Consider the following 22,869-nt stretch of genomic DNA (forward strand, 5'->3'; position numbering starts at 1 on the left):
ACAAGCCTAAACTAAGAACTTTGCCATTACTGTATGGAATTGATTCCATTTAACCAATTCTAGCTCTCATCTCTATCTTTTTTCCTTTATGAATAAACCTTTAGATTTTAGATTCTAAAGGACTGGCAACAGCGTGATTTGTGGGTAAGATCTGATGTGTATATTGACATGGGTCTGGGGCTTGGTCCTTTGGAATTGAGAGAACAGTTTTATTTTATTGGGGAGTTGGTTTTCAGGATGAGTGGGACTGGTGGTGATACTGGGAGACTGGAGTGTCTAAGGAAATTGCTTGTGTAACTTGTGGTTAGCCAGTGGGGTGAAACCGAAGTCTTTTTTGTCTAGCTGGTTGGTTTGCCTTAGAGGTGGAAAAACCCCAGCCTAGGGCTGTAACTGCCCTCTTTTAGCAATTGGTCCTGAATTGGCACTCTCAGTGGGGTTCCGCCAGAACTGCATCATCACAGGGGTTGAGGTGGGCTAGACAGAAAGTGTGGGTGATACTCCTCACCACAAGGCCCTGGGTAGTGCAGAGTGGTGGCTGGTGACTGGGTCCCCAGCTCTGAAGGCAGCATTGCTGTCAGCAGCAGCACAGAAGTAAGAGTGTCATAACGTTTGCACTGGGAAGGGTGGCTATGGGGGGGCTAAGACACATTTTGGGGTGGCTTTAGCTCCTGCAGCCCCCCCACCCAGCACCACCCATGTGAGAGACTGGGATCGGTGGCCCTTTTTGTCCTGTGTGTTGTGCCCCAAATCTTATGTTTCAGGGATTCAGCTGGTCTGCAGACATCGGGAAAGACAGAACCCTCCCCTGGTGCATTCTGGGCATTATTTTTTCTCCTCCCCCTTAGTGTCAGCGATTGGCCATGGCTGGAGATGGGGCCCCCACCAGGCTGGCTCAACAAATTGTCCTTCACAGATGCCCGTCTGGTGCATCTTACTCACGTGATTGAGGTCAAAATGCCCATTTTGGGGGTCAGGAAGGAATTTTACTGTAGGGAACTTGGGTTTTTCCCACCTATCTCTGCAGCATGGGGCGTGGCTCACGTGCTAGACTCATCTAGGTGTGTCTCACCAAGTCATTTCCCTGCCTTTGCAGGGTCTCGGGCATCAGTGCACCTCAGTCCCTCCGATTCTCTTCCTGTGGGGGACAAGAGTTAATCCCCAAATGGTCTAATCCAGGTGATTGGGCCCTTTGCGGGCGTAACTGCGTGGGGTGTAGTGACCTGGGACATGCAGGAAGTCAGATCAGCTGATCTGGTGGTTCCTAAAGGGCCACAATCCTCCTCCTCTTCTGTGCCTATGAAGCAGCCCTAGTCTGGAGGCACCATTCAGAGACTGTTCCCCAAGTTACATCAGGGGGGTTTCTCAAGGGAAAAGGGATGGAAAAACTCTCTCCTGTGTGGGGACAGAGGAGGGAAAGAACCATGCACACCATGCAATTTCAGAAGGGATGCTAATGAGCAGTGGTGGATTAGCCACTGGGCCAAGGGGGCCTGTGCCCAGGGGCCCTGGCCAATTGGGGGACCCCTGGAAAAATGGGCACCCACGTACCCCAACTCATTCCACTCCCCTGGCACTCCCGCTGGGTAGCAGGGGAAGCCCCTGCACCCTGAGCCCACTCCCTGACAGGAGCACCGGGAATGCGAAGGGGCTGCAGGTGGAAAAGGTGGGGAGGTGCCCCACTTGCTCTCACCCAGGGCCCCACAAACTCCTAATCTGCCTCTGCTAACGAGAGCAGGCGAAGAACTTACATAGACGAATGTGAAAGCAGCAGCTTAACTGAGCTACAAACACACATAGAGCAAAGCCGGCAAGAGCAGTCTCCCCACTCCAGAAACGTCCTTGTGAACACAATAGAAACAACTAATCCAAGAGCTATACGTGAGCCAGATATCTGTGCACATTGCAAACAGCACCATTCATAGCACAACGTGTTTGGTCTGTTTTTCAAACCAGTTTATTCTCCCCGACGGGAGGTGCACCATTCCTAGAAGCACTGCAATGCCGGGGGGGGGTGCGTGGAGTGGACAGAGCAAGCTCCTATTCCGTCTCCCTGCTCCAAAAATCCATTGAATAGGGAGTTCTTAGATAGAGAACGTGTCACATATTAAACTGGTCAGAGCATTTATGGAAGCAAATGTTCAAATTCTATTATACACAGGTTAAGGGAAGAGTGTCTGTGCATCTGGGGGCTGCTGCTCCAGAGGGCTCTGCCTGCCCCAGAAACGGGTTCCTCATCCAGGCAGCTCTCACAGGTTGCGAGCAGTCAAAGGGCAGTGAGGAGCTGAGGAGCATCTGCAGCCCTGGGGCCCCAGTCACCAGCAGCAGGAGAAAACAGGGGAGTGCCAAGGCTACCAGTACCATAGCACCAGCCAGAACAGCAGCCCCCTGCACTGTCCGGCTCTGCCTGTGACCGGGCCAAGGGGCAGGGCTGCAGGTGGGGAAGGAGAAGGCAGGGCTGGCACTTGCTGGAGGAGGAGCAGTGGGGGCAGGGTTACAGTCAGGTGCGGGCCCCAAGACCCTGTAATAATACAGACAACAAAAAAGATTCAGGAAATGGTTTTTGACAAATAGATTCATACTAGGCACATTAATACAGAATTCTGAGTCATTCATTTAAACTACAATACAGAACCGTATTTCCCATACCACTCAGAAGCAGTGCAAAGGCCGGGGAGAGTCAGGGGTAACAGAGGAACTAAGGGAGAGGGAAGTAAATTGCTGGGAAGGAGCCTGGGTGTCAACCTGGAGGGTTGTTGGGTGTGAGTGGGAGACGTATGGAACAGGTGGTTTTTTTGGGAGAGCAGGGAGGGATTGTTAGGGAGCTTCCCCCGTGCGGACCCTGGCCGACGCTTAGCCTCTCCCATTCAGTCAGGTACATCTGCTCCTGTCCCCATGTGTCCCTCCAAACCCACTCAGATGCCCCCACAGCCCCCTTCCCCATGTGGTCCTGCATATCCCACCCCCTGTGGCCCTATGCCACCACTCCCATTCAGCCCCTGCCCCAGTCTGTTCTCCCCCATTAGCCCTTATGAGCCTGACCCCCCAGCACCCTGTGCTGTCTGTCTCCCCATAGCCCTTGTCTCCTGACCCGACCTGACAGGTACTATGAAGAAGGCAGCTCTCTCTCTTCCCTAGCTCTCCTGGAGCTAATGCTCTGGTCTATCAACACAGTGCGCTCTGCTGGGTAAAACCCCGAACTGCATCAACTTTCCCTCAGAAGCTTTTTTCTGTGCCAAAAATTAAAACTATGCCTGGTTGATTAATTATGCACATGTGCAGTGGTGCAGAATTCCCCTGGGGCAATCTCCCCAGTCTTGTTTCCTGACAGCTGGGAATCAGCTCAGGACAGGGCAGACATGCCCTGGTTAGACATGGGAGAGCCAGGGCCTGGCCTGCTGTTGAGAGACATGGGATGTGTCTGTTGTGTGCCCAAGCTAAGCGTGTATGAGCAGACACCAGCCTGGGCTGCTGCGCCCCTTGCACACCTGTCTGTTCCCTGTGTCACTGTGAGAGTTCCTGGGGACAGAGCACATCACAGGGAAGTGGGCAACCAAGGAAACCAATGAGAGGCACCAAACTAACCGAGTGGAGAGAATTCTTTGTCTCTGATCTGGAGTCTGTGTGCAGGGACCTTGGTGCAGATTCTGGCCTGGGAGTCATTGCAGGGTGGTGACTGTCACTCAGTGACATGGTTCTGCAAGTCTTGTTAATGGTGTCTGGGGTGGTCTGCGGTCTGTTCCCGGTGATGTGGAAAGCTGTGGGGGCGATAGGGCTGCATAGTGTTGCAGGGTAGCAGTATTGCTTGTCTGTCGCTGTTGCTGAGATCAAGTGTAATAGCCAGCTCAGGGCAAGGCACTCAAAGTAACGTGCAAGGGGGATGCCAGCAACCACTTTCTCCCTGGAGACAGCTTCACCTGATTTGCTGACTGGACAAGTGATTTAGGCAGTGCAGCTATTCCAATGAGACACCACCCTATGTCCTGTGTAGCTGCAAGCCCCATTCCAGTGTCTGGTAGCTGTGACACAATGCTGTCCCACCACCCTTGGGGAAAATCGCCATGAACTCTACTATCCCCCAAACTGACAGACTACTGCAGCCAGACATGGCCATCACCAATGAGGACTGGAAGAAGATCATCATGGTGGACATCAGAGTGCCTTTGAGCAGGACCCTGGCCTTCAACGATGCCCGAGCTCGAAAGGTGGAGAAATATGCCCCTCTGGCCAACACCCTGAGAGCTAGGGGTTACCAGGTCCAGAGACATGCACTGATCATCGGAGCCCTGGTCAGTGGGCCCCAGGAACGAGCAAGTGCTGAGAGAATGCAGAATCAGTCAATGCTATGCTCGGCTGATATGGCAACTCATGGTGTCAGATGCCATCAGGTGGTCAAGGGACATCTACATAGAACTCATCCCTGGACATCGGCAATACCAGGTGGGATGAGCTGGAGTGCTGATGAGAAGCACAGTGGGGAAAGTAACTGAAATACTTCCCTGAGAGATTGTATTTTCTAACGGACAACCTACCCTGAATACTCAGTTACTGAGTGACAATCTCCACTCATGGCTATTGCACTCTATATGATTTCATAAATATATGCTAATGAGCGAATATAATGTAACTGGAATATACTTCATGCAAAACATCTCTTGTAAGGTATCATTACAAAGCTTATAATCTACTGAGTGTGGTCATCCTGTTTGTACAAATGTATCACTCTTGTATCTGAAACTAGAAATATGGAATATAACTCCGAGGGCCTATTGTAATTATGCAAAGCGTGGGCCATTAATGGTGGCTGGGAATCTTGATGGCTCCCATCAAGCAGGACGATTGACTGTGGCTGGCTCTGTTTGCAGGCAGCCTTCCTGGGAGTCAGGCTGGGAGGAATGAAGGCTTGGAGTCTCACAGTGCAGGACCGGCTCTAGGTTTTCTGCCATCTCAAGCGGCAAAGAAAACCCAGGTCGTGGCAGTGTGGTCGCACCGCTCCACTCTTCGGCAGCAATTTGGGGCAGGTGCTTCGCTCCGAGAGAGATGGAGGGACTTGCCGCTGGACACCCGGACGTGTGCTGCCTCAATAGCGGACGGAGTGCTGCCCCTTAGTATTGGCCACCCCAAGCACCTGCTTCTTTAGCTGGCGCCTAGAGCCAGCCCTGTTACAGTGACATGTGATCATGTCACTTGAACTGGAATCCATCTTTAACCTGGTGCCTCTCCATTGAGAAGGAGGGGTGGGAACCCAGAGAGAGACAAAGGATTCCCGCCTTATGCAAAAGTACTGAAGCCGATTTAAAGGACAGGTTACAACCCTTAGTTAATAGTTCTGCAACTTCACATTTGAGTTCTTTCAGAACTCTTGGGTGAATGCCATCTGGTCCCGGTGACTTGTTAATGTTGAGTTTATCAGTTAATTCCAAAACCTCCTCTAGTGACACTTCAATCTGTGACAGTTCCTCAGATTTGTCACCTATAAAAGCCAGCTCAAGTTTGGGAATCTCCCTAACATCCTCAGCCATGAAGACTGAAGCAAAGAATCCATTTGGTTTCTCCGCAATGACTTAATTATCTTTATGTGCTCCTTTTGTATTTCGATCACCCAGGGGCCCCACTGGTTGTTTAGCAGGCTTCCTGTTCCGATGTACTTTAAAACATTTTGTTATCACCTTGGGAGTTTTTGGCTAGCCGTTCTTCAAACTCCTCTTTGGCTTTTCTTATTACACTCTTGCACTTCAGTTGGCAGTGTTTGTGCTCCTTTCTATTTGCCTCACTAGGATTTGACATGCACTTTCTAAAGGAAGTCTTTTTATCTCTCACTGCTTCTTTTACATGGTCGTTAAGCCACGGTGGCTCTTTTTTAGTTCTTTTACTGTGTTTCTTAATTTGGGGTATACATTGAAGTTGGGCCTCTATACCCCAAATTAAGAAACACAGTAAAAGAACTAAACAAGATGATGATTCCTCAAAATCTTATCATATAAAAGAAAAGGTTCTTCCAATCCCAAAGGATCAGCCACACAGCCAGGTCCAATTATAACTTAAATCTTACCCAAAATACACGCTATAGTCAATTCTTATTAACTAAGCTAAAATTTATTTAAAAAGAAAAGAGAGGGACTTGGTTGAAAGATCAATATACAGACAGACTTGAATTCAGTTCTTGAGGTTCACACACAGCAGAGATGAGCCTGTAGTTGCCAAAAGTCCTTTTAGAAATGGTCCATAGTTATAGTCCAATGTCCATATTCAGGGTGACTCCAGTCAGTGACTGGGGACCTCAATCCTTATGGCTTAAGGCAGGCATCCCCAACTCGGTGCCCGCGGGTGCCATGGCGCCTGCAGGGGCATCTAAATGCACCCGCGTCCTGGCCGGCAGTGGAGCATCTGCCGAAATGCTGCTGAATTTCTGTGGCATTTCGGCGGCGACACCTCTCGATGACGTCATTTGTCGGTGGCAAGTGGTGTCATCGAGAGACGCCACCCCCGAATTTCTGTGGCATTTCGGTGGTGACACCTCTCGATGACGCTGCTAGCTGCCGACAAGTGATGTCATCGAGAGGCGTTGCCGCCGAAATGCCACAGAAATTCGGCGGCATTTCAGCATATGCTCCACCGCCGCCACGGTCCTTCGTCTGGCACCTGCCAGATGAAAAGGTTGGGGACCACTGGCTTAAGGTTTCCCCCTGTTGAAACCCAAAGCAGATCTGAGATGAAGCAGGATCATGTCCCAGGGTTTTTATACATTTCCAGCAACCTTTTGGCCTGAGAAAACAATAGGCTTAATTCCTTCTCCCAAACATCCTGCTAATTAGCACAGGGTAATTTATCCATTGAACAGTCAGATACAGGTAACCACAACCTTCAGAGAGACATAGAGACAATAATACTATTTAACTCAAGTGTCTTCCTAAATGTAATATTCCTTTTTTGATCTTCGAATTAAAGCCATAGCAATAGACAAGCCTTGTTTGCTGACATCCCAAGACCTGAGCAAACACCTCCACTTCTACCTCTAACAATGCAGACTTGCATTTCAAAGCTCTGTTCATTTACATATTTTCCTAACATGTCTCTAAAGTTAGGCCATGGCTCAGGTCAGTCTGCAGGGACGCAGGGAGAGTGGGTGGAGGAGGGGGAAATGGGGCCTCCACAATAATATAATATTCTATAGTTTTGCAACTTCTTTTTTGTGGAAGGAGCCCCCGAAATTGCTTTGCCCCAGGCCCCCTGAATCCTCTGGGCGGCCCTGTCAGTCTGTGAGGTAATTAACTCTTTCTGGCCCTGTTACCGTCAGTGAGATAATATATTACACTCATAACGTCACACCGGGCGAGGAACCCAGATCTGGGCCAGCAAAGCCCTTGGGAGCAGCACTCGTAGGGGGCAAGGCCCAGGAGTCTGGGCTAGAGCAGTCAATCTGGGCTGCTGTGGGGAGCCCTGGACGTTCCGGTGGCCCTATGCAGGGTGCCCTGCTGGAGGGTGGGCACCTTAGCAGGGGCTGCTCATGGAGGTGCTGGGCTGGCAGAGAGCCAGGGCTGCTGGCCAGGCTGGCAAGCGGAGCAGCCATGGCGCTCCCCTTGGTTTAGCAATGGTGCAGCTCCAAGCCAGGGCCCTTGGGCACTCAAGACACAGAAACCCTGCAAAGGACAGGAAAGAATCAAGGCACCAGGGCAGGCGACCAGCAAATGCCTCCCCCAGCCCCCCAGCTTTGTCCCTGCTCAGGGCATCCAGGGGATGTCCAAATGCATCCCGCCCCGCCAGAGGAACTCCCCCAGGGGAGAGAATCTTAGCACTCAAGAGGCTGCCATAGAACAGGCAAGTCTCCACGGGAAACACTGGTTCTGTTCTTGTTCCAGATCCACGCCCCCTGCAGCAAAGTATCAGGCGCTTGTCCCAGCCCCCCCGCTCGCCCCACCCTCCTGGATCCTGACTGCCGCCAGCTGCCCCCACAGACCCAGGCCGGACCCCTCTCGCAGCGTGCTGGAATCCCCCGTACTCCAGGCAGGCAGTGGGCGGGGCCATGGACAGGTAGGTGGGGCCATGGGCGGGGTTTGGGCAGGCAGTGGGCGGGGCCATGGACTGGTGGGTGGGGCCATGGGAGGGTTTGGGCGGGCAGTGGGCGTGGCCAAGGGGAGGTGGGTGGGGCCAGGGCTGGTTTGGGCGGGCAGTGGGCGGGGCAGAGGCCCGCGCAGGGGCTGCTGGGAGTTGTAGTTCCCGCCGCCCCGCCCGATTGAGCCGCCAGACACGGCCCTGGGGACCGCAGCTCCCGGCAGCCCCTGCGGCAAACGGCACCATGGCGGCGGCGGGCGCTGAGGAGCGGCCCGGGTCGCGGCGGGACAGGTGAGGGCGGGGTCGTGTCCGAGCGCGCCGCCCGGCGGGGGGGGGTGGGGCTCTCTGGGGCGCGCTCCCCGGCAGGGGGGGGTCGTGCTCCCTGGGGCGCGCCGCCCGGCGGGGGGTGGGTGGGATCGGGCTCTCTGGGGCGCGCTGCCCGGCGGGGGGTGGGATGGGGCTCTCTGGGGCGCGCTCCCCGGCGGGGGGGGGGTGGGGCTCTCTGGGGCGCGCTCCCCGGCGGGGGGGGGATCGGGCTCCCTGGGGCGCGCCGCCCGGCGGGGGGGGGTGGGATGGGGCTCTCTGGGGCGCGCCGCCCGGCGTGGGGGGTGGGATCGGGCTCCCTGGGGCGCGCCGCCCGGCGGGCGGGGGATGGGGCTCTCTGGGGCGCGCTCCCCGGCGGGGGCGGGGGGTCGGGCTCTCTGGGGCGCGCTCCCCGGCGGGGGCGGGGGGTCGGGCTCTCTGGGGCGCGCTCCCCGGCGGGGGCGGGGGGTCGGGCTCTCTGGGGCGCGCCGCCCGGCGGGCGGGGGATGGGGCTCTCTGGGGCTCGCCGCTCGGCGGGAGGGGCTCGGGCTCTCTGGGGCGCGCCGCCCGGCGGGCGGGGGATGGGGCTCTCTGGGGCGCGCTCCCCGGCGGGGGCGGGGGGTCGGGCTCTCTGGGGCGCGCTCCCCGGCGGGCGGGGGATAGGGCTCTCTGGGGCGCGCCGCCCGGCGGGGGCGGGGGGTCGGGCTCTCTGGGGCGCGCCCCCCGGCGGGGGCGGGGGGTCGGGCTCTCTGGGGCGCGCCGCCCGGCGGGGGGGGATGGGGCTCTCTGGGGCGCGCCGCCCGGCGGCGGGCGGGGGATGGGGCTCTCTGGGGCGCGCCGCCCGGCGGCGGGCGGGGGATGGGGCTCTCTGGGGCGCGCCGCCCGGCGGCGGGCGGGGGATGGGGCTCTCTGGGGCGCGCCGCCCGGCGGCGGGCGGGGGATGGGGCTCTTTGGGGCGCGCCGCCCGGCGGCGGGCGGGGGATGGGGCTCTCTGGGGCGCGCCGCCCGGCGGGGGGGGGATGGGGCTCTCTGGGGCGCGCCGCCCGGCGGGCGGGGGATGGGGCTCTCTGGGGCTCGCTCCCCGGCGGGCGGGGGATGGGGCTCTCTGGGGCGCGCCGCCCGGCCGGCGGGGGATGGGGCTCTCTGGGGCGCGCCGCCCGGCGGGGGCGGGGGATCGGGCTCTCGGGGGCGCGCCGCCCGGCGGGCGGGGGATCGGGCTCTCGGCGCGCCGCCCGGCGGGCGGGGGGGTGGAATCGGGCTCTCTGGGGCGCGCCGCCCGGCATGGGGGGTGGGGTCGGGCTCTCTGGGGCGCGCCGCCCGGCGGGCGGGGGATGGGGCTCTCTGGGGCGCCGCCCCGGCGGGCGGGGGGTCGGGCTCTCTGGGGCGCGCCGCCCGGCGTGGGGGGTGGGATCGGGCTCTCTGGGGCGCGCCGCCCGGCGGGCGGGGGGTCGGGCTCTCGGGGGTGCACTGCCCCCAGCCGGGACCGGCTCTGAGGTGTGCTGCCCCGCAGTGGCAGTGGTGAGGACTCCCTGGACACGCTGCTGAGCCGCCTGCCGCTGACGCCCATGCTGTCCCCGCGGAAGCGGACCATGAGTCAGTCGAAGACGGAGCCCCCGCTCCTGCGGACTAGCAAACGGACCATTTACACGGCGGGGCGGCCGCCCTGGTACACCGAGACGGGCACGCCCTTCAAGGAAGCCTTCGTCATCGGTGAGACCCCCCCCCCCCCGCAACTGTGCCAGGTGTGGGACCTGCCAGGAGGGGCCTGCCCAGCCTACAGGCGCAGCTGGGCTCCCCAATCTAGCTCCTGGCCCCATGGGCAGCTCGGGCTGCCCCTGCTGCTCCCCTGCCTGCGCTGCTCTCCAGTGCTGTGCACTGTCCTGGCGAAAGCCCAGCATCGCTGGGCCTGTGTTGGGCTCGGGCTGGCATCCAAGGGTGGCTCAAACTCGCCGTTCACCAGTATTGCTAGACTGGCAAAAAGTTCGGTGTAGACCTGGCCTTACGCTGCTAGGTCCCCTGGGCCTGGGCCGTGGAGCACCCCAGAGGGAAGGGCCGAGACCTTGAACCTGACCTGATGCCTGTGGGCAGGTGGGATGTGCTGGCAGGAGCCCATGTGGCAGAGGAGAGGTGCTGCAGCAGGCTGTGCCAGCTGGACTCCCCGCCCTGCCCAGGTGTGACGGGATCGCAGGAGCCCATGTTGCTGAGTACCCGCAGTGCTGAAGGCTCCTGCTCCAGGTGGGATGTGCTGGCAGGAGCCCATGTGGCAGAGGAGAGGTGCTGCAGCAGGCTGTGCCAGCTGGACTCCCTGCCCTGCCCAGGGCTCCCTGCCCAGGTGTGATGGGATCGCAGGAGCCCATGTTGCTGAGTACCCGCAGTGCTGAAGGCTCCTGCTCCAGGTGGGATGTGCTGGCAGGAGCCCATGTGGCAGAGGAGAGGTGCTGCAGCAGGCTGTGCCAGCTGGACTCCCCGCCCTGCCCAGGGCTCCCTGCCCAGGTGTGATGGGATCGCAGGAGCCCATGTTGCTGAGTACCCGCAGTGCTGAAGGCTCCTGCTCCAGGTGGGATGTGCTGGCAGGAGCCCATGTGGCAGAGGAGAGGTGCTGCAGCAGGCTGAGCTAGTTGGACTCCCCGCCCTGCCCAGGGCTCCCTGCCCAGGTGTGTCTTGTTGCTGTGATGCAGATGGGGGCTGAAGTGTGTATAACTGAGGCAGGTCGTTGCCCTCCCGGAAGGGGCTAGGGGGGGTCTCCTAGCCAGCCGGAGGTTTCAGGCAGTGTTACTTGTGGGTGTTGCTAAGCGAGGACTCCAGCAGTCTCCTAGACCAGAGTGTCACGGAGTTCCAGGTGATGCTCTGGAACTGCTCCCCACAAAACCAGGCAGGACTCTGGGGAGCCTCCTCTCCCTTGGAGCAGACTGTCTCCAGGGCAAGAAGCTCCCACGTCTTCACCTCCTGGGTCCGTCATTGGAGCATTCAGCATCCTCTGCCCCTCCGTGCACTTCCCACAGTGAGCCCACCCAGGCGAGGTCCTGGGGAAGCCACAGGATCCTGCACCCCCACTTTGCAGTCAGACGTGACTCTCAGCCAGCCAGTAACACAGAGGTTTATTCGATGACAGGAACAGGGTCTAAAACAGAGCTTGTAGATACAGCGAACCGGACCCCTCGGCTGGGTCCATTCTGGGGGGCAGTGAGCCAGACCCCCACATCTGCACTTCACTCCTCGTCCCCAGCCAGCTCCAGACTAACAACCCCTCCAGCCCCTCCTCTCTGCTCAGCCCCTTTCCCGGGCCAGGAGGTCACCTGATCCCTTTGTCTCCAACACCTTCAGCTGGCACCTTTGCAGGGGAGGGGCCCAGGCCATCAGTTGCTAGGAGACAGAGGGTCAGGCATTTAGGTGCACTGGCCCTTGGCTCTGCCAGAGACTTAAGAACTGACATGGGGACACTGAGGCACCAACACAGTACTCAGAGAAAACATTAAGAACATTCCCAGTTCGTCACATCTCTCCCCCCTTCGAGACCGAACTGAGCGAGGTCACTCCAGCCAGTGACCTGGGGAAGTTCGAACCCACCAACGTTCCCATGGATGCCCCAGCATCTCTCCCATCCCTTGGTGTGAGTTACACCAGGACAGTCCAGTCTCACGCCCTCCCTTAGGTCGGGTGTGCTTGATGGCACTTGCAGACCGCATGTGGGAAGGTTTATGCGGCTTGAACCCTTTTGCCACCCTAAAACCCCTGGGGTTCAAACTGGGACGGGGTCTTCTCCCAGCACTCTGGGCTGCAATTCGGGCTGTCTTGGTTAAAAGCTCCCATCTTGGCCTTTGCCAGCTCTGGGCTTGGGCAGCCGCTCCCCACCTTGTGGCCCAGACACAACACCTCTGCTGTCCCCCCTTACACTTTCCAGCTTTTACTGTCAGTCCCACCTCCTTGAGGCAGCCCAGCCCCTGGGACACCTGTTCCTCCCAGGTCTGGCTAAAGATGCACATGTTATCAGTGTCTGTCAGGTTCTCCATCCCCCTCAGCTTGTCTAGAATCTCCCCAGGCCTAGGCATGGGGTCGGCATCAGACACTGTGATGGCTTTAAGCTTCTGATAGCCCCCACAAAACCAGATCATCCTGTCTACCTTGGGGATCAGCTGGATTGCTTTCCCAGTGACTCTGAACGGGGAACACCTGATGGGAAGATTGGCTCCCACCTCAGGGAAGAGATCCCCCAAGGGGTCTTCCCCCTTCTCCTCCCAATCCTCCCCTTTCAGGACCTGGGGTCCCCTCACTCTCCTCCCATGCAGCAGCTCAAATGGGAAGAACCCTGTGGATTCCTGGGGCACCACCAGCTGCCTCCCAATTCCCCCCAGTCCTACTTTCCCCTGGGGAGCCCATTCCCGGTACAGAAATCCCTTCTCCTGCAGGACTCTGTCCCTGCAGCCTTCCCCAAGGGGGTTTGCAGCACTGTGGCCAGCAAGTTCCCTCAGCTTCTCCAAGGAGAGATCCCTCTGCAGCTTGGTCTGGGATTCAGCTTCTGGGACAGGGAGTGGGACCTGCCCCCTCTTGCTGGCGGGGCCTGGGGTCACAGCCCCCCTGAGCCCTGTCCCTGGTACCTCCCTTCCTGCTGTGTAATCACTTCCCAGCAGCACGTCTGGACCAGGCAAACCTGGCTGGCAGCCAACCTGCCCTGCCTGGGTGTTCCCCCACTCAGCTGGGGTCTCAGCTCCCCCCATGCTTGGCGCTGCCCTTGCTGTCCCAGTGGGGACAGGCAGCGAGCTCTCTGCTCTGGTCCCAGCATCAGAGCCAGTGTGAGACCCCTCTCCGGTGTGCAGGGGGGCGGGGAGCATCTCTCCCTCCCACTCAGCGCCAGGGGGCTGGTTACAGGTAGGCAGGTATCCTGAGCCCAGCAGCCCCTCCCCCCTGTCAGCCAGGTCATTTGCATTTTCACTGACTATTTCCATCCTAGCCAATTGGTTCCCTGGATTTAGGCCGTTACAGGAGCAGGGACTGGATCCTGTCCCAGAGAGAGACAGTCACTCCCCAACAGGGCCTCCCAGCTGATATCCTGGAGAACCCCAACTACTAGCCAGCCCGACCCCTCCTGGGTCTGCACAGGGATCCGGCCCATAGGCAGGGCAAGGGGCTTCACCCTGGGGACCTTCACCCATGTCCCACAGCCCCTCAGCATCTGCGACTGTACCACCACAGTTCCCTCTGTCCCAGGATCTCGCCACCGCAGGCGTGTTTCCCCACTGACCCCTAGGCAGCCCCCTATGTCTCTCCGCTCCACCATCACCAGTCCACGCTGCTGCTGCTTCTCCTGCAGCTTTTCCTCGGGCTCTTGCTCTCTCTCACGGTCCTCTCGCTCTCTCGGGCTCTGCTCCCATCCCATCCGTCTCCGATCCCCTGATGGGGAACCCGATCGTGAAGACTCTTGTCTGGTTGGGGACCAGACTCTCGGAGATGCCTGGCTGCTGCTCCAGCTGCTCCCAGATCCTCTTGTAGCCCCATCTGGGTCAGGAATCTGCTCCTCAGAGCGGTGCTTCTCCTCCAACTGCATGATTAACTGTGCCTTGGTGAATTTCCCCATGCGTAACCCTCTCTTTGTGCACAGGATCACAATGTCCTCCTTAAGGGGATGGTGATAGGCCATCACTTCACCGTTGCCAAGTGGCTGTGGACACAGGCCTGTGTGCTCTTGGCTCCCCCATGGTTTCCAGGAAGAACCCCTGGTGTGCCAGCCCTTCTCGTGATCACCACCTTTTTGCCAGGGTCGAGCTGCAGACTCCGCCGCCCCTGGGACTGCTCTTGCAATCCCCAGGGGAACCCTGCTACTGCAGAAATCCTTCTCTCTCCCAGGGTCGAGCGGCAAGCTCCTCCGCCCCTGAGACTGCTCGCTGCAGTCCTCAGGGGGACCCCGTTACTCCAACAGTCCTTCTCGCTGGTCGCACACTCCCAGACGTTAACCGCCCCCTGAAACCGTCCCACTCTGAGCCCTCAGCACGCCTGGTCCTCATTATCCCTCCTTTGTTTTACTGCTCCCCAGTCACTTACTGCAAGCAGCGCCATTCACGGGGTGCAGTACATCCCGCCTCTGCCACCAGTTGTCACAGAGTCACCGGGCGATGCTCTGGAACTGGTCCCCATAAAGCCAGGCAGGACTCTGGGGAGCCTCCTCTCCCTTGGAGCAGACTGTCTCCAGGGCAAGAAGCTCCAACGGCTTCACCTCCTGGGTCTCTCCTTGGAGCATTCAGCATCCTCTGCCCCTCCGTGCGCTTCCCACAGCGAGCCCACCCAGACGAGGTCCTGGGGAAGCCACAGGATCCTGCCCCCCCACTTTGCAGTCAGACGTGACTCTCAGCCAGCCAGTAACACAGAGGTTTATTCGATGACAGGAACAGGGTCTAAAACAGAGCTTGTGGGTACAGCGAACCGGACCCCTCAGCCGGGTCCATTCTGGGGGCAGTGAGTCAGACCCCCCACGTCTGCACTTCACTCCTTGTCCCCAGCCAGCTCCCGACTAACAACCCCCTCCAGCCCCTCCTCTCTGCTCAGCCCCTTTCCCGGCCAGGAGGTCACCTGATCCCTTTGTCTCCAACACCTTCAGCTGGCACCTTTGCAGGGGGGGGCCCAGGCCATCAGTTGCTAGGAGACAGAGGGTCAGGCATTTAGGTGCACTGGCCCTTTCTTCTTCGAGTGATTGCTCACATCCATTCTAGTTAAGTGTGCGCGCCGCGCGTGCACGTTCGTCGGAAACTTTTTACGCTAGCAACTCCAGTGGGCCGGCAGGTCGCCCCCTGGAGTGGCGCCGCCATGGTGCCCAATATATATCCCTGCCGGCCCGCCCGCTCCTCAGTTCCTTCTTACCGCCGTGTCGGTCGTTGGAACTGTGGAGCGCGGCATAGCTGTCCTCCACGTCCCTAGCTCTCCTAGTTATCTATCGTTTATCTATCGTTCATCTCTAGTCCATTATAGTTGTTAATTAGTTGGTTAAGTAGATAGTTAAGTTAAATAGTTGTTAAGTAGTTCTTCGCCGGGGGCTTAGCCCTTCCCGGCGCCAGGCTCATGCCTGTTTCGCCGGGCTTCAAACAGTGTGCGGCCTGCAAGAAGCCCATGCCTACCAGCGATCCCCACGAAGCGTGCCTGAAGTGCCTCGGGGAATCGCACAGATCCGACAAGTGCCGCATCTGTAAGGCTTTTAAGCCAAGGACAAAGAAGGAGAGGGATCAAAGGCTCCGGACTCTCCTCATGGAGGCGGCACTTGACCAGACGGCTTCGCAGGCCGTGATCTCGGCGCCGGCACCGGATCGCACCGGCACAGAGAAGACTCCCCGGCACCGACCCTCTCCGGCACCGGAGTCAGAACCAAGGCCGTCGAAGTCCAATACTCCGGCCAGGCAGACCCGGCTAGAGCGCCCGGCCTCGACATCGGCCGCGGCGCCGCCGGCACCGTCGACTCCGGGCCCGGCGGGTCCGTCGAGTCCGGTACCGCCGAGCTCCCCCATGAGATCTGGGGTTGAGATAATGGTCCCATCCACACCGGAGACCTTCGCCTCGGCTCGGGACCTTATAGCCCTGACTGAGCCCACTCGGCTGCCACCTCCGGTGCGGGTTGTGTCCAGAGGCAAGCCCATGATGTCGGCACCGCCCAGAAACTCTTGTTCACGATCCAGGTCCCGATGTCTTGGTCGCTCCAGGTCCCGCTGCCGCTCGCAGTCCCGGCACCGCTCCCCTCAGCGGTACCGGTCGCACTCGCGGCACCGGTCGACATCGAGACGATCGCGGTCAGGTTCCAGTCGCAGAGACCGGCACCGCGATTCCAGGAGCAGGTCCCGACGCTACTCGCCGCACCGGTCAACCTCCCGGCACCGAGCTGGTGGCAGGTCCCGGTCCCGGTCGACCTCCCGGCACCGAGCTGGTGGCAGGTCCCGGTCGACCTCCCGGCACCGAGCCGGTGGCAGGTCCCGGCACCGAAGCGGCGCCCGGTACCGATCAGGATCCCGGCACCGTGACAGAACCCGATCCCGATCCCGGCACCGATATGACTCCCGGCACCAGTCCCCGGCACCGAGACGATCCTCCGTGCCGACCCGCGCAGACCCTTACCATCCAGGGTCGGCCCCACCATGGCCCTCTAGACAGCCGTCCGTATCCTCCCAAACGGACAGCGGGTATGCGCTGGGCACCGACCGGCAGGCGGCGCTGTTCGGTGATCCGCCGCTGCAGGACCAAGGCCCACAACAGTGGGGATTCTGGACACCCTGGGCATACCATCAGGCCCAGGGCCCCCAGCAGCTCCCTGCTAGGCCGGCGACTGAAACGGAGCGTAGGGCTCCTGAAGCCTCGTTGTCTCGCCCCCCTCCCTCCCCGGAAGGGGAGGAAGGGTCCAAGCAGCAAGACTCCGCTGTGGCTCCTGAGGCAGAGGCGAGGGCTGAGGAAGACCCTCAGTTAGACACTCTCGTGCCTGGGGTCTCCTCATCCTCCTCCCCGGATGAGGCGGTGGCGGGTACCTCCTCCAACAGTCCCCCCCCGCTGGATCTCAGGGCGCACCAAGACCTCCTCAGGCGATTGGCTCAAAATCTGAGTCTGCAGGCAGAGGAGGTCTCGGAGATAGAGGATCCAATTGTAACCATCCTCTCTTCTGATGCTCCCACCAGGGTCGCCCTGCCCTTCATACGGACCATCCAGGCCAACGCCAACACCATCTGGCAGTCCCCGGCCTCCATCCCTCCGACAGCGAAAGGGGTCGAGAGGAAGTACATGGCCCCTTCTAGGGGATACGAATATCTCCATGTACACCCGACTCCGGGTTCACTGGTGGTGCAATCAGTGAACGATAGGGAGCGTCACGGCCAGGAGGCTCCAGCCCCCAAATCCAGAGAAGCCAGGCGGATGGACCTCCTTGGCCGTAAGGTGTATTCGGCTGGGGCGCTGCAGCTCAGGGTCTCCAACCAGCAGGCCCTGCTGAGCAGATATGCCTTTAATTCCTGGGTGGCAGTGGACAAATTTAAGGAGCTGCTGCCACAAGATGCTCGCCAAGAGTTTGCGGCCATCTTGGACGAAGGCAAGAAGGTCGCACGCACGTCCTTGCAAGCCTCCTTGGACGCTGCGGACTCGGCTGGCCGTACCCTCGCGTCAGGAGTTACGATGCGTCGCATCTCCTGGCTGCAGGTTTCCGGCCTTCCGCCGGAGCTCCAGCATACCATACAGGACCTTCCTTTCGAAGGCCAGGGCCTGTTTTCTGACAAGACAGACCCCAGACTCAAGAGTCTGAAAGACAACCGGGTCATTATGCGGTCCCTCGGGATGCACACCCCCGTGACGCAGCGTAGACCCTTCAGGTCGCAGCAACAACAACAGCGCAGGCCGTTTTCCCAGTTCCGCCAGCGGCAGGACCTTAACAGGCGCCGCGGCAGGAACAGAAGGCGCAGGCAGTCGGGGAACCAAGCGGGGCAGAACCAAGGCTCCTCAAAACCCCCGCCTGGACCTAAGCCTTCATTTTGAAGGTGCGCCCGAGGGCGCAGTAACAGTTTCCCCTATGGATCCTTCCCCCCCGTTTTCCAACCGCCTTTCGTTTTTCCTCCCGGCGTGGTCCCAAATAACATCGGACCGCTGGGTCTTAAGCACGGTGCAGACGGGATACCGCCTGCAGTTTGTTTCATTTCCTCCTTCCCGCCCTCCTTCCTCGTCCCTCTTCAGGGACCCCTCTCACGAGCAATTCCTTCGGCAGGAGGTGCAGACGCTCCTCAGCAAAGGAGCTATAGAGGCGGTTCCGGAAAGCGAGAAAGGCAAGGGGTTTTATTCCCGCTACTTTCTGATCCCCGAGGCCAAGGGGGGCCTCAGGCCTATCCTCGACCTGCGAGAGCTCAACAAATACCTGGTGAAGTTGAAGTTCCGCATGGTATCCCTGGGGACCATTATTCCATCCCTGGATCCGGGAGACTGGTACGCCGCCCTCGACATGCAGGACGCATATTTCCACATTGCAATTTGGCCGCGCCACAGACGCTTCCTCCGCTTCGTGGTGGGGGCTCTTCATTATCAATTTGCAGTCCTCCCATTTGGCCTGTCCACGGCCCCGAGGGTGTTTACAAAATGCATGGCAGTTGTCGTGGTGCATCTTCGACGCAACCGTGTCCACGTGTTCCCTTATCTGGACGATTGGTTGATTCGGGGCACGTCGGAACAACAAGTCAACAGCCATGTCCGCGTGATCACCGGCATGTTTGCAAGTCTGGGCCTCTTGATAAACACAGACAAGTCCACCCTGATGCCCACTCAGAAGGTGGAATTTATCGGGGCCGTCCTGGACGCCACTGTGGGCAGGGCCTTGCTGCCTCTGCAACGGTTCCAGACCATGGCGGCGATCGTTCAACGTTTGCGGTCAGCCCCATTGACGTCAGTGAGGACATGTCTAACCCTGTTAGGCCACATGGCGGCTTGCACCTTTGTGACCGATTATGCTCGGCTCCGCATGAGGCCTCTCCAGCTGTGGCTTATCAGTCATTACAGGCCGGCAAGGCAACCGTTAGACATGTTAGTCACAATCCCCCAGAAGGTCTTAGATTCTCTCGGCTGGTGGCTAGACCAGTCCGTGTTATGTGCGGGTCTCCCTTTCCACCCCCCTCAGCCCTCGGTGTCCCTGACGACGGATGCCTCAGATCTAGGCTGGGGGGCCCACCTAGGGACCCTGCGGACACAGGGCCTGTGGTCTCAGGAGGAGGTGGGGCTACACATCAACATGCGGGAGTTGAGAGCGGTCCGCCTTGCTTGTCAAGCGTTCTGTCATCAGCTCCAGGGTCGTTGTGTCGCCGTGTTCACGGACAACACGACGACCATGTACTATATCAACAAGCAGGGCGGCACCAGGTCCTCCTCCCTGTGCCACGAGGCGATACGACTCTGGGACTTTTGCGTAGCCCACTCCATTCACCTCAGGGCTTCTTTCCTCCCTGGAGTACGGAACACGCTGGCGGATCGATTGAGCAGATCCTTCCTGTCACACGAGTGGTCCCTTCGCCCGGACGTCGCTCTCTCCATTTTCCGGAGGTGGGGTTATCCCCGGGTGGACCTCTTCGCGTCCAAGGGGAACAGGAAGTGCCAAGCGTTCTGCTCCTTTCAGGGCAGGGAGCCGGGGTCGATAGCGGATGCCTTCCTCATCCAGTGGTCGACCCACCTGTACTTTGCGTTTCCCCCGTTCCCTCTGGTCCACAAGGTCCTCCTGAAGGTGCGCAGGGACAGGGCTCTCGTGATCATGGTGGGCCCCGGCATGGCCCAGGCAGCACTGGTACACCATGCTGCTGGACTTGGCCGTAGCCGACCCAGTTCCCCTGCCCCTTCATCCGGACCTGATTACCCAGGACCACGGGACCCTCTGTCACCCAGACCTGCAGTCGCTGCACCTGACGGCGTGGCTCCTGCGTGGCTGACTGGTTCCGAGCTGCGCTGCTCCACGCCTGTGAGGGAGGTGCTCTTGAGCAGCAGGAAACCGTCCACAAGAGCCACATATTCGGCGAAATGGAAACGCTTCTCCTGTTGGTGCGTAGAGAGAAATCTCCGCCCTATGGAAGTTTCGGTGACCGAAATCTTAGACTTTGTTTGGTCCCTCAAAGGGCAAGGTCTGGCCTTATCGTCGTTGCGAGTCCACCTAGCAGCTATCTCCACCTTTCACCTGGGTGCGGACGGTCGCTCCATTTTTTCTCACCCGACGGTGTCGAGATTCCTTAAAGGGCTGGAACGTTTATTCCCTAACGTCCGTCCCCCTGCTCCGACCTGGGATCTTAACCTGGTGTTGTCCCGGCTCATGGGGCCCCCCTTTGAGCCGTTAGCTACTTGCTCCCTGCTCTACCTCTCTTGGAAGACTGCCTTTCTAGTAGCTATCACCTCAGCTAGACGGGTGTCGGAACTCCGAGCTCTTGTGGTAGACCCTCCATATACGGTCTTCCACAAAGACAAGGTGCAGCTGAGACCACACCCTGCATTTCTGCCCAAGGTGGTCTCAGCCTTCCACGTCAACCAAGAGATTTTCCTCCCGGTTTTTTTCCCGAAACCTCACTCCTCAGGCAGGGAGCAGCAGCTCCACTCGCTGGATGTCCGTAGGGCCCTCGCGTTCTACATAGAGAGGACCAAACCCTTCCGAAAATCCCCCCAGCTTTTCGTGGCGGTAGCGGACCGTATGAAAGGGCTTCCTATCTCCTCCCAGAGGGTATCCTCTTGGGTCACATCCTGTATCAGGACCTGTTATGACTTGGCCCATGTCCCTACGGGCCGTGTGACTGCGCATTCTACCAGGGCGCAGGCGTCGTCGCTGGCTTTCCTCGCCCGTGTGCCCATCCAGGAAATCTGTCGGGCAGCGACCTGGTCATCGGTCCACACCTTTGCTTCCCACTACGCCCTGGTCCAGCAGTCAAGGGAGGATGCGGCCTTCGGAACTGCAGTGCTCCGTGCCGCGACTTCTCACTCCGACCCCACCGCCTAGGTACGGCTTGGGAGTCACCTAACTGGAATGGATGTGAGCAATCACTCGAAGAAGAAAAGACGGTTACTCACCTTTGTAACTGTTGTTCTTCGAGATGTGTTGCTCATATCCATTCCACACCCGCCCTCCTTCCCCACTGTCGGAGTAGCCGGCAAGAAGGAACTGAGGAGCGGGCGGGCCGGCAGGGATATATATCGGGCGCCATGGCGGCACCACTCCAGGGGGCGACCTGCCGGCCCACTGGAGTTGCTAGGGTAAAAAGTTTCCGACGAACGTGCACGCGCGGCGCGTACACCTAACTGGAATGGATGTGAGCAACACATCTCGAAGAACAACAGTTACAAAGGTGAGTAACCGTCTTTTGCTCTGCCAGATACTTAAGAACTGCCATGGGGACACTGAGGCACCAACACAGTATTCATAGAAAACATTAAGAACATTCCCAGTTCGTCACACAGGGGTAGGCAACCTATGGCACACGTGCCACCTTTGACATGTGAACTGATTTTTCAGGTGCACTCACACTGCCTGGGTCCTGGCCACCGGTCGTGAGGGCTCTGCATTTTAATTTAATTTTAAATGCAGCTTCTTAAACATTTTAAAAACCTTATTTATTTAACAAAGAACAGTAGTTTAGTTATATATTATAGACTTCTAGAAAGAGACCTTCTAAAAAGGTTAAAATGTATTACTGGCACGCGAAACCTTAAATCAGAGTGAATAAATGAAGACTCGGCACATCGCTTCTGAAAGGTTTCTGATCCCTGTCCTGAACCTGCTGCTGTGCGCCCCTCAGCCCCCAGGCCTCTCCTGCCCACCCAACCACTCCTCCACTCCCGATCAGGTCCGGCTCTGCGCTGCCAGCCTCCCCGCTGCAGCCTGGCGCCGTTCCCCCCTCTGCCTTCACCCCACTGGGCCTTACTGTGAGTAGATGAGCTGCCTGCTCCAAGCACCGCTGTTGCTGGCACCAGCTGTGGAATAGCCCCTCTTTCACCAGTCTGAGGCCTTGGCTACACTCACACTTTACAGCGCTGCAACTGGGGTGTGAGAAAACACCCCCCTGAGCGCTGCAAGATACAGCGCTGTAAAGCCTCAGTGTAATCAGGGCAGCAGCGCTGGGAGCGCGGCTCCCAGCGCTGCATGCTACACCCGTAAGGGATGTGGTTTACATGCAGCGCTGGGAGAGTTCTCCCAGCGCTGCCGCTCTGACTACACGGCAGCGCTCGGAAATTCCAGATGTAGCCATACCCTCAGCTCCCTGGGGCTCAGTGGGGCAGAGAGCAAGGGGGGAGGGAGCCTGTGTGGCTGGACGTGCTGATTGCCTTGAAGGGTCCTGCCCATGAGGCTTCCTGATTCAGCAACCAACATGGACACAGGGATCAGAGGGGATCATGCTTTGTGTGGGGTGACGGGAAGCAAGCGTGGGGGTTACAGTGAGCTTAAGGGGGCAGAAGGGTGATGGCAAGTGGAGGGAGGAGCTGGGGGGGTGAGAGGGTGAGGAGGGAAGTGGCAGAGAAGTAGGCAGGGGATGATGGGCAGTGGGAGGGGCAGGGTCAAGGGGTGACAATGAGCTGGAGGGGTCAGTGGCTGCTGTTGAGTGGGGGAGGGGCGACACAGGTGGGAGGGGGCAGGGAGGGGATGGGGGAGCGGGATAAAGGTGTGAGAGTGAGCTGGAGGGGTAAGCGGGTGCTGGTGGGGGGGTGACGCAGGTGGGGAGGGCAGTAGTAGGGAGGGGATGGCGGTCTAGGGGTGACAGTGAGCTGGAGGGGTCAGCAGGTGCTGGTGAGTTGGGGGGGGGTATCTGGCTAGTTCTCAGAGCTGCTCAGTGAAAGGCCTTGTCCCTTTGCCCAGCAGCCTGCACCGACCCACCTGGCCTCTGCCACGCCTGAGCTTAGCCCTCGGCAGAGTCTCTGCAAAGTTTGGAACAGTGCTAGCAGACAGCATATTCGGGAGATGATGTGGGTCAGGCAACTCTGTCCCGTCCTGTTCCCCAAGCAGGGACCAGCTGCCCTGAAGCCACGGGGATGGGCATGTGTTGCCTGCTGATCTCCGGGGTT

At 59.0% G+C, this 22,869-nt stretch overlaps 1 protein-coding gene and 1 pseudogene across 2 annotated transcripts in view; one reads left to right on the forward strand and one right to left on the reverse strand.

The window, feature by feature from the left end:
* Positions 1-1,968: 1,968 nt before the first annotated feature.
* On the reverse strand, positions 1,969-2,149 carry LOC115649536 (annotated as a pseudogene).
* Positions 2,150-8,262: 6,113 nt separating this feature from the next.
* Positions 8,263-22,869, forward strand: part of LOC115647974 (uridine-cytidine kinase-like 1) — a 42,164-nt gene continuing 27,557 nt past the window's right edge. For both annotated transcript variants that reach the window (XM_030554962.1, XM_030554963.1), the window contains exons 1-2: positions 8,263-8,340; positions 9,863-10,062. In XM_030554962.1, coding sequence (XP_030410822.1) covers positions 8,294-8,340; positions 9,863-10,062 — 247 coding nt within the window. In that variant the 5' untranslated portion in view covers positions 8,263-8,293. The remainder of the gene's footprint in view (positions 8,341-9,862; positions 10,063-22,869) is intronic.

Source organism: Gopherus evgoodei, chromosome 3, assembly GCF_007399415.2.
Source record: "Gopherus evgoodei ecotype Sinaloan lineage chromosome 3, rGopEvg1_v1.p, whole genome shotgun sequence".
Classification (NCBI taxonomy): domain Eukaryota; kingdom Metazoa; phylum Chordata; order Testudines; family Testudinidae; genus Gopherus; species Gopherus evgoodei.